At 50.1% G+C, this 15,543-nt stretch overlaps 1 protein-coding gene across 1 annotated transcript; it reads right to left on the bottom strand.

Moving 5' to 3' along the window:
* Positions 1–2,382: 2,382 nt before the first annotated feature.
* Tmem222 (transmembrane protein 222) lies at positions 2,383–15,537 on the bottom strand. The gene is made up of 6 exons (XM_010632777.1): positions 15,402–15,537; positions 7,588–7,672; positions 6,409–6,440; positions 3,942–4,038; positions 3,736–3,866; positions 2,383–2,630 (listed from the first exon to the last, which is right to left on the bottom strand). Exons 1-6 carry the CDS (start codon positions 15,533–15,535, stop codon positions 2,543–2,545), a joined length of 567 nt encoding a protein of 188 aa, XP_010631079.1. The 5' UTR covers positions 15,536–15,537; the 3' UTR covers positions 2,383–2,542.
* Between the last annotated feature and the right edge of the window lie 6 nt (positions 15,538–15,543).

Raw genomic sequence — 15,543 nt, forward strand, 5'->3', positions numbered from 1 at the left:
CTCTTAGCAGCCCCGCCCCGCCCACGGAGAAGCTGATAGGAAACTATTTTGAAAGCAAAGTTAAGACACTTTTCTTTCTAAGAACTAAATGGAAGGATTGCAGATTTTGCAGCTAGACAACCCTGAGCAGAGTCCCTGCTCTGCCTCTGTGACCCTCAAGAGGTTCCTTAACCTGTTTGAGCTGTGGTTTCCTCCTATGCAAACTGTAGGTAGCAGAGTATAGGAGCCTATTTTACAGGAAATAAAGTACTGGTACAAGCTGGCATGAAGTAGGTGCCAGGTGTCCCTTTTCTAACACAGTCCAGCACTCACGTTCATTTCAGCACCCCAAATTGCCTCTCCATGTCCACCTCTGAGGAAGTGCTGGCCACAGCTCTCTCTTCTCGCCACCACCCTAGGTCCCACCTTCTTTAGAAGGCCTGGACTCTCCCAGTGCCAGGGTGAGGGTCCTCTGTCTATTGGGAATCCCTCTGAACACCTCATTTGGCACCCAGACTCTGTTCACCGTAGGAGCAGAGCTTTGCGTCCTGCAGTAGACTGGCTTTGGGACCATGAACCTCGGGCTGTCTCCATTCTGGTCTTGGGCACAGGGGGTCACTCAAAAGCTTTCTCACTCCCCTTTCACTCCATTCCAGGCTGCCTACCCTGCCTCCACCCTCCTGCGCCTGGGGCCATGGGTGAGAAGACATTTCCCAGACCTGGAAGGGAAGGCGGACACTGGGTGGATTCTGAAGGGAGCCTCACGCCTCCCCTCATCAGAAACAGCTCCCATTAGAAGGTCCCCACTGCTCTGAAAAACCGAAGGTGATGTTCCATCCCACCCAAGGTCCAGACTGCCCTACTCAATCTAATTTTTCCTCATGTTAAATGGGGGTAATAATTCCTATTCAGAGGACTTCCACTACAATCCAACCCCTGCAGTAACCCTCCCCACCTTTATTTTACAGTACTGGGGATTGACTTCAAGGATTACGCATGCTAGGCAAGTGCTGTATCACTGAGCTACATCTGGGGGCCATTCAGAGATGAGATCTTGCCCAGGCTCACTTTTTTTTTTTTTTGGTACAGGGGATTGAACTTGGGTCCTTGCACTTGTGAAGCAGGTAGAGGAACCACTGAGCTAAATCCCTGGCCCCCCAGGCTCACTTTTTTTGGTGGGAGGGCTTTTTGAGACAGGGTTTCACTACGTAGTTGAGACTGACCTTGAACTATGTAGCCCAGGCTGGTCTCCAACTCGCAGCAATCCTCCTGCCTCAGCCTCCCAAGTGCTGGAATTACAGGCATGCATCACTATGCCCGGCCTCCCCAGGCTCACTTTTAACGTGTTCCTCCTGCCTCAGCCTCCCAAGTAGCGATCACATGTCCAGCTCCCTGCAGACTCAATGTGTGTGTGTGTGTGTTTACATATATAATATCTAGTGAGTGTCCACCATGTAGAGGAGATGCCCACCTTCTCTATCAGGGTTCCCAGAGCTTGGAAGCCTGGGAGCTTGGAAGGGCAGATGTGCAGGGATGAACAATTCCCATCCTGAGATGCTGAAGTCCTGTAAGCTTCTTGCATTGAACAAACTCAGTCAAGGAGCTGGTCAGCAATAAGACCTCTAGTCAGCACTAGAGGTGCCCAAGGACACCAAGAGGGAAGGAGCTGGAGGGGTGATCAAGCCTCAGAGAAGGAGAAAAAGTTACACCACCTGGACTCAAAGCTCTTTATTGTCCTGCCAGGTAGCCCCTCACAAAGGAGCCTATGGGCAGGGGTGAGATGGGCAGCACGGGGCTCTTCTGACAGCTCCTGGGGAGTGGCAGTCTGGTGGGAGGAACAGCCCCTCCCTCAGGCTCTCTGATGGCACTGGCTGCTCTGAACAGGCCACTGACACTTAAGACCCAAGGGTGGGTGCAGCAGCGCAGCCTCTTTGCCAGCGGGGGCCAAGTGGGTCCACAGTGCCTGCTTTGAGCGTCAGCTCTCCTGGCCTTGCCAGCCCAGCCCCAAACTGCAGAGGAAGATGAGCCAGGTGCTGGGAGCCCTAGAGGGAAGAGGGTCCTGCAGCGCTGGAGGACGCCAGGAGTGGGGCACATACTACCCGGGAGCAGATATCCAAAGGAGGGGCCCGTCCAGCCCCTCATGTTTGGGAGGCACCAGGCAGCTCAGCTCACGGAGACTCCAGTGTCCCTGCCCCACCGTGAGACCAGAGACAACAAGCGGAGAGCAGGCTCCACTCCCAATCTTGTCACAGGGTGGCCTTGCGGGTGGGTCCTTGTGTGCACTGGGCACTGGCAGTGTCAGGAGGAGCTCCGTGGAGGGAGGTGAAGCTGTCCCAACAGCTGGCAAGGAGTGGGGTCACAAGCCCAGGGGGAGGGACAGGGAGACCAACAAGCACACAGTCCTGCCCCGTGCTCATCCTCAGCACTTCCATCCCCCAGCCCAGGCCCCAGGTCCTACATAGTAGGGCCAGTCTGTCTTGGGAGTGAAGAGGAAAAGTCTGGGGCCAAAGGGTGGCGGCTGTCTCCTCAGGAGCCTCGTGGGCTTGGGGCTGCCCGGCAGCCATCATCGCAGGTTGAAGACCAGGCTGACAGTCAGGATGATGCCCAGGAGGAGGACGAAGGGCAGCCAGGTCTTCACAAAGGCCCCGATGCTGACAGAGGAAGAGCAGCAGGGTGAGTAGGTGTGGAGCCCTGAGCCCCATCCACTCACAACCCCGACAAGGCTGCCGGCCCCAAGGAAGCACCCAGAATCACTTCCTCAGCCCCAAACTTGGTCAACATGGACAGGGTCCAGCCTGGTGCCCACGGTGGAGGACCCCCAGCTCCTGGTGAAGTCTAGATCCCTGCCAGGGATCGATGTGTACTCAATCTCCCTGGGTCTTACTGGCTTACACATAGCCACTAGGGGAGGATCAGGAACTTCCACTTGGGTGTGGAAGCCATGCGTGCCCTTGGCCCAGTACCAGGTCTCAGAGGGAGGAGCTGGGGTCCGCTCAGTGCTGCGGCTGGAGCGAAGGGGCTGGCAGTCAAGGGCCTTCATTCAACTCTGCCTCTGCCTCAGTCTCCCTGTGACCACAGTTATGTTCTTCTCAGGGGATCTCTAAAAGCCTTTCAGGATGGAGAAAAAGACTCCCAAGAGTCCTTTTCAGTAGTTTTTAAGGACGAGCACATCTAAGAGGAAAGCTTGGCAGGAAGGCAGATTAGAACAACTCTGTGCAGCTCCCAAGTCTGGGCTCTGCTATGGCCATGCTGTGGGGCCCTGGGAAACTCACTCAACTTCTCTGAGCTCTCTGCTAGGAGTTGGATGATGTCTTGGACCTCACAGGTCATGAGCTGTGACTTCAAAGGTCCACCTGGGCCACCGCTGGGCCCACGCCCCCAGATCCCCGCCTCTGACAAGGGACGTCTGGGAAGGGACTCTGTAGGCACGGTCACACACCATCCCATGCACTCTGTGTTCACACTGCCTGAGCAGTGGGCTCTGTGGGCTTGTGACCTCACCAAGGAGCAAGAATTCCCACCCCCGTCTCACCAAGGACAGTGGCGACGGAGGCCACAGCAGTTTCCCAAGGCCATCAAGGTGAGCAGGTGACGAGCTGGACTTCGGCACAGACACCTCCCTCTCCCCCAGGAACTCAGCTTGTCATTCTCGAGCCATCACAGCTCCAGCTGGCATCTGTCCAGCTGTCCCTGCTGACTGAAGGACTCCAGAAATGACTGGGATCCTTGGAGGGGATCCAGGTGGGCCCAGCTCACCTGACGTACTTCCCATACAGCAGGCAAAAGAAGCAGAGGGTCACCATATTCCAGCTGGTGCTGTTGTTGTAGCGCATCAGGTTCAGGGCCAATGCCACATGCGAGTGGCAGTTGTCGCAGCAGAGGTTGTGCTGGAGGCACAGAACAGGGCGAGTTAGGACAGGCTGGGGAAATCCCCCCAGTCCCTGCGGGCCCAGCCTGCCTACCATGCGGTGCTTGTACTCCTCAGAGGCGTCATGCACAGCTGTGTCCCACGCATTGGGCCCGCTGGCGTAAACCTGTGCAGGGTCCAACTTCCAGTACCTGAGGGGACAGGGGGTTCTAGGCACTAGCTCACCTCTCATGGCCTCCTGTGACAGCCCTAAGCTGGATGCTGAGGCTGAGGGGTAAGCCGGTTCCGGAAGAGTCACACAGCAGACAACTGTGACCCAGGGGGAGATGCCCAGGGCCATGGTGGATCTGGAAGGGCATGGACTAACTCAGGGGGTGTTACAGTCTGAGGGTGCATCTCTCCCCATTCACGTGCTGAACCCTAACCTGCAATGTGTAAGTGTTCGGAGGTGAGGCTTTGGGAAGTGACCAGGCGATGCGGGAGGGGCTCATGAAAGGGATCAGTGCCTGCATTAGAAGCAGCCAAGAGACTGCTCCCCTCCCCACCACCCAATGTGAGGACACAGTAAGGTGCTGCAGGCCTTCAACAGACACAGAATCTGCCAGCACCTTGAGCCTGGCTTTCCCAGTCTCCAGAGCTAGGAGAAAGCAATTTCTGTTGTTTATGAACCACCCACTCGATGGCGTTTTGTCACGGCAACCTGAATGGAAGAGGACAAGGGTATATGAGAAGGTTCTCCGGAGCTGACACCTGAGACCAATCTGAAGGAAGAGGGTTAGCAAGTCACAGAAAGTGGAGGTGGCCACTGTGGGCTGAGGAACAGCTAGAACAAAGTGAAAGGCACAACACTGTACAGTGTGACCCAGACGTAAGTGATTGATTCAGAAGGACAAACGGTGACACAATGCTGGCACGTGATGCAGGAGATACAGCGGGGGCCACATCATGCAGGGACCTGAAGGTCACTCATCAGCAAGTGTTCTCCCCAGGTCTCCACACCCGTTCTGCTGGGGTGAGGCAAGAGAAGCCCGTGAGTGTCAAGCTGGGAGCGAACAGCTGTTCCAAGCAAGGCGGGGCCCAAAGGGTCCAGGGCCAGGAGCACTGGGAGCCACAGTGCCCTCTGGCTCTGGTGTGGGGAAATACTTTCATGGAAGAGCCTAGAGGCAGTGAGAAACCATGGTGGCCTGAACCAGGGGTCTCTCCTAAGGGGCTGCTACCCAGGAAAGAATACCCTTAACAGTCTTTGAAATATTAAAAAAAGCTGGGCACAGTGGCGCATGCCTATAATTCCAGCAGCTGGGAGTATGGAGCATGAGGATCACTGTGAGGTTGGGGCCAGCCTGGGCCACATAGTGAGTTTCAGGTCCGTCTCAACTACATAGTGAGATCCTGTCTCAAAAAACAAAACAAAACAAAAAAAGAGAATCAATTCAAAAAGCAACAAAACTGTCTTTGAAAAACAGGGCCAGGGATTTAGCTCAGTGATTCGGTGGCCTGCCTTACAAGCCCAAGAACCCCCGGTACCAAAAAAAAAAAAAAAAAAATGTCTAGCAGCAAACGCCAAGCTCAGAGGCCCCTGGCCCGCATTTCTACCTGCATGAAAGAATCAAAGCAGGGTCAAGGAACTCTGCTCCAAGTGCCTCTGCTGTGGGACACCCACTCCTCCTCGACCCCAGCTGTCCTGGCAGCCTCGGGCCACAGGGCACCGATGGTTGCTTTGAGAATACTGATGACTGAGCCACTGGCACTTGGTGAGCACCCGAGACTAAGGAAATGAAGACCAAAGCTCCCAACTAAATCAGCCCCTCTCCCTAAAGGCCTGAACTGTTCTTATTCCCTCCAAGCACAACTTATCAGCCAAGTTTTCAATGGTGCCCCTATGACACCTTTATTCTCCGGTACTGGGGACTGAACCCAGGGCCTTTGCACTTAGCTACATCCCCAGTCCTTTTTTATTTTGAGATCGGGGTCTGGGGATGTAGCTCAGTGGTGCCATGCCTGACTGGCAAGCACAAGGTCCTGAGTTTGATTGCCAGTACAAAAAAAGAAAACAGAAAAAAGAAAAGAAAAATCTTCTAGCATTTTGAGATAGAGTTTTGATAAACTGTCCAGGCTGGGGTCAAACTTGTGTTCCTCCTGCCTCAGCCTCCCAGAGTTTTGGGATTATAGTGTGCCCCGCCACACTCAGCTCCCTTATACCTTAAATGGCCTGTTTGCTCCTGAGGGGTAGGAGTGAGTCCAGGTTGTAGAGGGGGACAGACCCGGCTATGAGCCCAGCTACTGTACTTCCTACCTGTGTGACCTTGACCATGTTCCTTCCATTCCCTCACCTTTGTCCTGGAGCAGAAAATACCTCATTAAGCTGAGGCAAGGCCTGTATAGTACACAGGCCAAGGCCATAGCAGGCGCTTGGAAAACACTGCTATGTCCTGGTGGGCGCTGGCTGTCCCTCCCCTCACACTCTGTCCCCAGGTGCTGGCTCCTACTGTGTCCTAGAGGGCTGTCCTGCTGCTCTGGTGAGAGGAAGCTGCCTTGGGTGTTACACGGGTGCCGACACTTACTTGGCAGGCTTTCCAAAGGCCATGTTGTCTTCCTGTTGAGAGACAAGAGCAGAGGTTAGTGGGGAGCTGACATCCGGGATGGATGACAAGCCTGGGTCAGTGGCTCAAGTGCAGTGACAGTGACATAGAAGGGGATGTGTCAGGTAAGCAGCAGTGGGGCACAGGCTGCTGGGGACTGGAATGCTACCTCAAGTGCCAACAGCAGCCATTCTGTGGGAAGGAGGCAGTGTGGCACACGGCGAACTCCCCTGCCCTCTCTAAGCTCCTGGTCGCTCTTCTCTGGCCGCTGGCAACAGGCAGGAGGTTGCCTTTGTGGTGTAAACACCACCACTCTGGCCTCCTGACCCAACAGCGATGGCCCACAGGGAGCCACCTCTTTGCCTGTAGTCTGATCCCATTCACACCAGGACAGGTTTGGGGATTAAACCCTGGGCTTTTGTGCTCAGCTACACCTCCAGCCCTTTTTTATTTTTTATTTTGAGACAGATCTTCTTAATTCACTAAGCCACACAGGCTGGGCTCAAACTTGCGATCCTCCTGCCTCAGCGTCCCAGAGTGCTGGCATTACAGGCATATGCCAGCATGTCCTACTAGTGAAATAATTTAAAAATGCGAAGTAATAGTCATTGTGTTAAGACAGTCATGACAACTGTTGACATAAAGAGGCTGGTGCCACCGGACCCCTTCCTCCAGCTCTGATTCTGCTAACAGGCAGATGTGCATGCTCATCCGGAGCTGCCCACCAGACCAGTCCTGCTACATCCCCAGGGAATGGACCTGAGAGTGCAGCTGGTTCATTCTAGAAGCCCCACCCCAGGAGCTGCATCAGCCTCCCCCTACCTTGGCTCCCACCTTCTGAAGGTCCAGAGATGTGGTTCCTGGATGATCTGACTCCACTCTTGCCTCTAATCCCTACCCATGTCTCGTACCCAGGGGTGGGGGCATAGGGCTGGTCAGTTACTTAAGAATCCTTCTGGCCACACTGCCCTCCTGGCCTGTCCTGGAGGCAAGAGAAGGGGGAAGGGGGTCAAACACTGGTGAGAGCACAGGGCTCAGGCCAGGGTTGCATGGCACCTGCATCTTCCTGGATTTGGGGAGACAGGAAGACTCCTGCAGGCAAGAAAGGCCAGCCTTGCAGTAAGCCTTGAACCTACAGGGCTGGACAGAAGGAGGACTCACCGAGACAAAATAGGGGCCTGCGAAGTCTCGAATGACTCCTGTGGATGTGCAGATGCCCATGTGGCCAATGATGGGGAAAAACCACCTGCAAAGAAGAAGTACCGGTAAGAGCTGGAACTTGGGGGTCTGCTGTCAGACAGACACTGGGGACACTTCCCTCAGAGTGAGGGCCCTGAGTGTAATGCTGACAAATGAGCACCCAGAGCAGGCTCCAGAGGGGCAGGAAGCACAGAGAGCTGGCTGAGAACCACCATGCAGTGGCATAGCCCTGTGCCCAGCGGGAAGGGCAACAGCAGACTGCAGGGAGGCTGAGGAGCACCTGCAATTCCCACTCACTGCTGGGAAGTAGAAATAGTTCCTACTGTTCTGGGAGTTTGGCACAGGACTCCAGGCCTCAGCAGTTCCACTTCCGGGTGGAAACCCAACAGAAACAAATACTTGTGCCCATGCAGCCACGTATAAGAACTGTGATAACACCTGTAAGTAAAACAGCCAGAACATTTGCCAAAACTAACTGAAGTCAGGACATAGGAGAAGTTCAGTGATAGAGAGCACTAGCCTAGCATGTGCAAGGACTGGCGTTCTACCCTAAGCACCATAAAAAAAAAGTGTAAGCCTTTTTAGCCAGGTGTGGTGGTACATGGCTGTTCAAGGCCAGCCTGGGCTACATAGTGAGACCCTGCTTCTAAAAACCAAAACAAAAAAATAATACAAGATTCATTAAAAACAAAAAAAACAAGATGTATAGAACTGTACAAAAAAAAAAAAAAAAAGAGTTCCTAAGTCTGAAGTGTGCCTCAATCATTAAGTCCACACAGGTAGGGCATTAAATGAGGATCATCATGAGTTCAAGGCCAGCCTGGGTACACAGTGAGTTCGAGGCAAGCCTGCACTGCAGAGTAAGATCCTGTCTCAAAACAATAACAAACAACAAAAGAACAAACTGCCCCACACAACAGACTCTCCTAGACTAAAGCTGAAAGAAACCTTATCCAAAAGTACTGTTTATATCAGGTATAAAAGAAGGCAAAGCTTACTTATGGCTGCAGGTCAGCAGAAGGATTGCCCCTGCAGGAAAGTTGGGTGGGAGGCACAAAGGCACCCTGGAAATGCACTGTGTGATGGTTATGTGATGTGAACATATGCAAAGACTCACTGATCTGTACATTTAATTAAGATTTGTGTATCTTCATGGCATGTAAGTACTACCCCAAGAAGAAAGCTGGGGCTTGGTGTGGTGGAGCAAGCCTATAATCCCAGCACTCAGGAGGCTGAGGCAGGAGGATCACTGAGTTCAAGGCCAATCTGAATTACACACTGAGAAAGCTAGGGGGCAGACATGAAGGAACATAGCAAAGGGCAGAGATGAGGATAAAACATGATGCCTTTCAGAAAATAAAATTTCAATTTTTTTTTTTTTTTTTTGTGGTCCGGTATCAAACTCAGGACCTTGTGCTTGCCATGTTGGTGCAGTGCCACTGAGCTAAGTCCTCTGCCCCCTAAACTTTCAATTTCTAAAAGCCATGGGCATTTAAAATTTTTATTGCAGACCTGGTGGCACACCTGCAAACCCAGCACTTGGGAGGCTGGGGAACAATTGCTGTAAGTTCGAGGCCAGCCTGGGCTACATAGCAAGACTGTATCAAGACATCAAAAAAGGCCAGGTGTTTAGCTCAGTGGCACTGTGCCTGCTTTGTAAGCACAAGGTCCTGAGTTTGATCCCCGGTACCAAAACAAAACACACACACACACACACACAAGCCATGGGCATTTAAAATTTTTTTAGTCCTTTTTTTGCTTGGTTTGGATATTGGTGATTGAACCCAGGGCCTTCACACTGAGCTACATACCCAGCCTTTTCTTTTCTTTTCTTTTTGATACCAGGGATTAAACTTGGGTTTTTGCGCTTGTGGGACAGGTGGCAGCACTACTGAGCTAAATTCCCAGTCCTACCCAGCCTTTTTAAAAACAGTATCTTTTTTATTTTGTTTTTTGAGAACTTACAGGTAATCCTCCTGCCTCAGCCTACTGAGTACTGGGATTACACCTCTGAGTCACCATGCCTGGCTTTTTTTTTTTTTTTTTTTAAAAAGGGATCAAACTTGGGTCCTTGCACTTACAAAGCAGGTGCTGGAACCGCTGAGCTAAATCCCTGGTTCCCTGCCTGGCTTTTTTATTTATTTATTTTTTTTTGAGACAGGGTCTTGCTATGTAGCCCAGGCTGGCCTCGAATTCACAGGTGATCATTCTGCCTCTGCCTCCCAAGTGTTGGGGTTATTAGGCTTACAAGCCTCTGCTACCAAGCCTGGCTAATAACAGTTATTTGTAGTGCCAAGGACTGAACTGAGGGCCTTATGCTTGTTAGGCAAGTGCTTTATCACTGAGCTACATTCTAGCCCCTTTTTATTTTTTCAGCCAGGGTCTTAATGTATTACCCAACCTGGCCTTGAGGTTCTGAGCTCAAGTGATTCTCCTGCCTCAGCCTCCTGAGTATCTGGGATTACAGGTATGTATCACCATGCCCTATGAGATTTGATTTTGAAAAACTGCCTGTGGTAGCCAGGCACGGTGGTGTACACCTGCAGTCCCAGCAACTCCAAAGCAGGAAAGCATGGTACGCGTGTGAAGAATGAGAGGGCAGATGTGAGGAGGAAGGGCCAGGTCAGAGGCTACTAGACAGCCACACACAGCCCCGGGCATCCCAGATCTGCTACTCTGATTTACTTTCTTTTCTTTATATGAGTGTGTGCAAATATATACGTGTGTGTGTGTGTATTTTTTTTTTTTTTAAAGGGAGGAGGTCTTACTATGTAGTTCAGGCTGGCTTTGAACTCACCATGTAGCCCCAGCTGGCTTCGAACTCGCAGCAATCCTCCTGCCTCAGCATCTCAAGTGCTGGGATTACAGGTGTGCGTGCCTGGCTCTGCTTTAATTTCTTCACAGTATCCATGTATTTATTATCTGATGTTTTTGGGGGGGTACTGGGGATTGAACCAGGGACCCTGCCTGCACTTGTAAGGCAGGCAATGGAACCACTGAGCTAAATCCCCGGCCCTACCTGAAATTATTTGATGACTGTCTTTTCCCACAAAACTTAAGTTCCATGAGAACAAGTCTTATTTACTGTAGTAGCCTCTAGGGCAATGCCTGGTGTACAACTACAATCAAACGTTTGTTAACTAAATAAACAAATGCCCTGTATTTAAGAATGGAGGGAGTGTATAATAGGAGGAATAACTTCTAATGTTCTGTACACAGTACTGTAACTGCAGTAGACAAACAGTTGTGTGTTTTTAAGTTTTGTTTTGTTTTTGGTACCAGGATCTAACTCAGGACATTGTACTTGCAAAGCAGGTGGCGGAACGGAACCACTGAGGTAAATCCCCAGCCCCAACAGTTGTGCATGGTTTTTTTTTTTTTTGGTTTTTTGAGGCAGGGTCTCACTATGTAGTTGAGACTGACATGGAACTCACTATGCAGCCCAGGCTGGTCTCTAACTCACAGCAATCCTCCTGCCTCAGCCTCCTGAGTGCTGGGACTACAGGCATGCGCCACCACGTCCAGCTCAAGTTGTGTTTTTAAATAGCTAGACAAAGAAATGGTCTCAGGTAATGGATATGCCAATCCCCCCATTTGATCTCATATATATATTAGTATATACAATGTGTGTGTGTTCCCAGGGCCTTCACACTGAGCCACATTCCTAGCCCTTTTCTTTTTTACAAAAATTGTTTGAGATGGGGTCTCTCTCAGTCTCTAGTTGCCCAGGCTGAGTCTGAACTTGAGATTCTCCTGTCTCAGCTACCCAGAATGCTAGGATGATAGGCATTCACTACCACACCCAGCTATGATCACTGTACCCCATACATCTATACAATTTTTTTTCTTTTTTGGTACCAGGGATCAAACTCAGGACCTTGTGCTTGCAAGGCAGGTGGCGGAACCACTGAGCTGAATTCCCTGCTCATCTATACAATTACTATATGCCAATCAGAAAAAAAAAGAGGGGGGTTTGGTTCTGGTGTTGGATCTAGGTTTAGCCTCAGGCAAGTTACTCATTCCTGTCTATGAATAGTAATAAGTACCTTGATTGGTGGTTAGTACAAGGATTAAATAGGATCCGCTTGCAAAATGCTTAGAGTATTGCCTTATATTTGGTAGTTTCTCAATGTTATTATTTTTAAGTATTCAAGAAATACTCGCAGTCGAGCATGATAGTGCATGCCTGTAATCCCAGCACTCGGGAGGCTGAGGCAGGAGGATCACTGTGAGTTTGAGACCAGCGTGGGCTACATAGTTCCAGGTCAGTCTCAACTACATAGTGAGACCCTGTCTCAAAAAACAAAACAAAAAAAAGGAGAAATACTCGCTATCTGGCTGACTGAAATGACAAAGAGTAAGTTGCTGAGGATCCCTCCCTAGGATGGACACTCAGAATTATGGGCAAGTAGCTCACCTGAGACCCTAAGCTCAGGATTTCCCCTGGCCTCGACTCCTTTCATTTGACTGGTGGAAAGTCTGGCTTTGATGAGTGCTCCACACACCACAGCTCTGTTGGCGGATACTGATGGAACTGAGACAAGTCTAAATTGCAGGAGAAAACAGCAGAGCTTGTGGCTGGTGGAAGCCCCAAAGAACCCCTCAAAGTAGACTGTCACTCTGGAAGCTCCAGGAAGACAAGTGGCACCACCGAGCTAAAGCCCTGGTCTTCAAGAGCTGCTTTGTGCATAGCTGTCTATTCATACCAGGACCACTACTGAGAGGTCCTTGGAGTGAATCCTGCAGCTCTATTTGGGAAGGTAGACTATCTCAGTGGGAAAAGCCCCATGCTACTTTCTGGGCCTTTATTTCCTGTTCCTTGGTAAGAAGAATATCTATTTTCATAGGTTGATGTAAGCACTGAATGACAGAGAACATGAAATATTTAGAACAGACCCCAGAATACAGGAAGTACCCAATCTTAGTTGTTTTATTGGTAGCAGCAGCTATTACTTGGTTTTTCATGCAGAATTATTAACACCCCTAAGTGGGCAGACAGACCTTTGGATTCAGTTTCCTCCTCTGATGTTTCCTCCAAAGACAGATGCAGTTACTTGTGGCACATCTGTTCCTCACTCTCTCCTATTTCAGTAACACTGAAATGTCTTACAAAGGTTAGTCAGTCTGCGTGTCTCCCTCCTCCTTCTTCGGGAGGGCAAATCCTCCAAAGGAGCATGAGCTTCTTATTCACCTTGGTCTTACAGATACTTCTGCACACAGATCTGGGGAGGAATGGGATGTGAGCGGCTTCTAGTCCAGATGACTGGGGATCATGGTGCCTCAGCCTCACGCCACTACCATTTCTCTGCAGCAGACTGTGCCACACATGGGGTTTTTGAAAATGAGGAAAAGCTATACCCTAAGGTCTTAGGATAATGGGATAGGTTTTGGCAAATCATACATTCCCTAAGTATCCCTCCCATTACTTATACATTAACATTTGATTTTCTCCACAGCACTAACCACTAACAAGTTTTTTTTGTTAGTTTTCTTTTTACACTTTCCACCATGACTTAAACTGGGTAAGAGTCCAGCATAGTGGCATGTACCTGTAATTCCAGCTACTTGGGAGGCTGAGGGAGGAGGATCACAGTTCAAGCCCAGCCTGGGCAATCCTGCCCCAAAACAAAACAAAAAGGTAGGTAAGGATATACCTCAGCATTCCCTGGTTCAATTCCCAGTATTGCAACAAACAAAATTCTATGAGAGCAAATACTACATCTTTTTTATTCACCATTGTACATTCTTTTTTGTTTGTTTGTTTGTTTGGTACCGGATATTGAACTCAAGACCTTGCACTTGCAAGGCAGGTGGCAAAACCACTGAGCTAAATCCCTACCATTGTACATTCTTACCACCTACAATGATCTGGGCACATATAATTAGCACTGTGTTAAAAAAACAACATTAAGCCAAGCTGGGTGGCCCATACCTATAATCGCAGCACTCTGGAGGCTGAGGCAGGAGGATTGCTGCGAGTTTGAGGCCAGCTTGGCTTACATAGTGAGTTCAAAGCCAGTATGAATCACATATCGAGACCCTGTCTCAAAAAGACAAACAAAAAAGAGTATTGATGAATTGATGAACATGTTCTTATTTTATTTTTAAAACCTCAGATTTCAGGCCTGGGATTTAGCTTAGTGGCACCATGCCTGCCTTGCAAGTACAAGGTTCTGAGTTTGATCTCCAGTACCAAAAATAAATAAATAAAATTTTAAAAAATAAAAATTCAGATTTTGATGCTCTTAAACGCATAAGCATTTGAAACAATTCAAGTATTTTAAACAAATACAAAAATTAAAGCCATTTTAGGATCACCAGCATATGTATACATGTAAAGACACATCATTACTTAGCCTTTTCTTTTTCTATTTTTGGTACCAGGGAGCCTTTTCTTTTTCTTTTCTTTTGTCAGTACTTGGGGTTGAATTCAGGGAAGACTGAGCTGTACTCTCAGCCTTTTTTTACTCTCAGAAAGCGTTCTGTCAAATTGCTCAGGTTGGCCTTGAAGTTGAGATTCCCCTAACTCAGCCTCCCAAGTAGCTAGGATTACAGGCAAGCACCACTATGCATCTACTTGGCTGTTTTTGATAAAGGAAACAAAACTATTCCATTCAGTCAGAGGGGACAGGATGTAGTTTAAGTGAGGTACAGTGGTACATATGTAATTCCAACACTTGGGAGGCCGAGGCAGGACAATCTTCACAAGTCCAAGGCCAGTTTGGGCTAGACAGTGAAACTTTGTCTCAAAAAGAAAAAAAATATGGAAAACAGTAAGTTAATAAAAAAAGAAAGAAAGAAAGGCAGTAAGTTAGATAGTAGACAGAAGACTTGAGTTTTAAATGTCTCTGCTTTTGGGGGCAGGACCTTGACCAAGACAGTTCTATATGAAGCTCAGCTTCACCATGGGACAAAATAATTCCTACATTAAAAGTGGTGGTGGCTGGGTGTGGTGGCGCATGCCTGTAATCTCAGCACTCGGGAGGCTGAGGCAGGAGGATCGCTGTGAGTTCGAGACCAGCCTGGGCTACATAGTGAGTTCCAGGTTAGTCTCAACTATACAGTGAGACCCTGTCTCAAAACACCAAAAAAAAAGGAAAAAAAAAAAGTGGTGGTGAGAACCGGGGATTTAGCTCAGTGGTGCCACAGCCTGCCGCGCAAGCGCAAGGACTCGAGTTTGATCCCGGTACCAAAAGTGGTGGTGAAATTCATTGTAATCGGGAGTGAGAGATCAGCAAACTGTCCCACACTTGGAGGAGCAGTTAGTGTTACCAGTTACCAAGGCGGAAACCCGCTTCTCTAGAGAACCCTGGTCCACGAGGCAGACGCCCTGGGACCTGCACCTGCATTCCTAGACTCCTGGTGGCCCTTTCATTGTTGATATCCCAGGATGCGGTGGCTTCAACCAAACTCCCACTCTTGCTCCCAGACGCAGCGAGATGTCTTGCGTGATCTGGTCCAGAGTGAATAAACCGGTGAGGGAATGATGCAGTCTCAAGAGCAGGTGAGGGCCGGCCCCCTGTGCATGCCTGCAGCGCTCGAGCTCTCTAGCCCCTAGCCTTTCCGCCTCCCAGTACTTGTCTTTCTCTCGGACTAGACCAGGTGTCACGAGGGCAGGTGTCCACCTGCGGTGGGAACAGGCACCTTGCGGGAAGCGCCCCGGAAAAGGGCTGGCTGCGTGCAAGGGACCAGAGGCTGGCCCGCGCTCTCCGGAGGACGCCGCGAAGGCCCTGGCCCTTCCCGTTCCCGCGCGACGGTCACCAGAGGAAACTCACGTAAGCACCGGGATGGGAGTCCACACTACGCAGTAAGGGAAGCGGCTCCGCTCCATGTCCATGGTGACGGAGCCAGAGCCGTGGTACTGCTTCATGTCCGTCTCGGCCGCCGTCGGCGCCTCCACTTCCGCCATTCTGGAAG

Source organism: Fukomys damarensis, unplaced genomic scaffold, assembly GCF_012274545.1.
Source record: "Fukomys damarensis isolate Sample0158 unplaced genomic scaffold, DMR_v1.0_HiC HiC_scaffold_23, whole genome shotgun sequence".
Lineage (NCBI taxonomy): Eukaryota > Metazoa > Chordata > Mammalia > Rodentia > Bathyergidae > Fukomys > Fukomys damarensis.

Excerpts from the sequence above, each read along its gene's own strand:
- Tmem222 (XM_010632777.1), bottom strand. The coding sequence starts at position 15,535 with ATGGCGGAAGTGGAGGCGCCGACGGCGGCCGAGACGGACATGAAGCAG. Across the intron at positions 6,441-7,587 it reads CAGGCCCCTATTTTGTCTCG|GAAGACAACATGGCCTTTGG; the intron begins GTGAGTCCTCCT and ends GTCTCTCAACAG. Across the intron at positions 2,631-3,735 it reads CTGTATGGGAAGTACGTCAG|CATCGGGGCCTTTGTGAAGA; the intron begins GTGAGCTGGGCC and ends TTCCTCTGTCAG.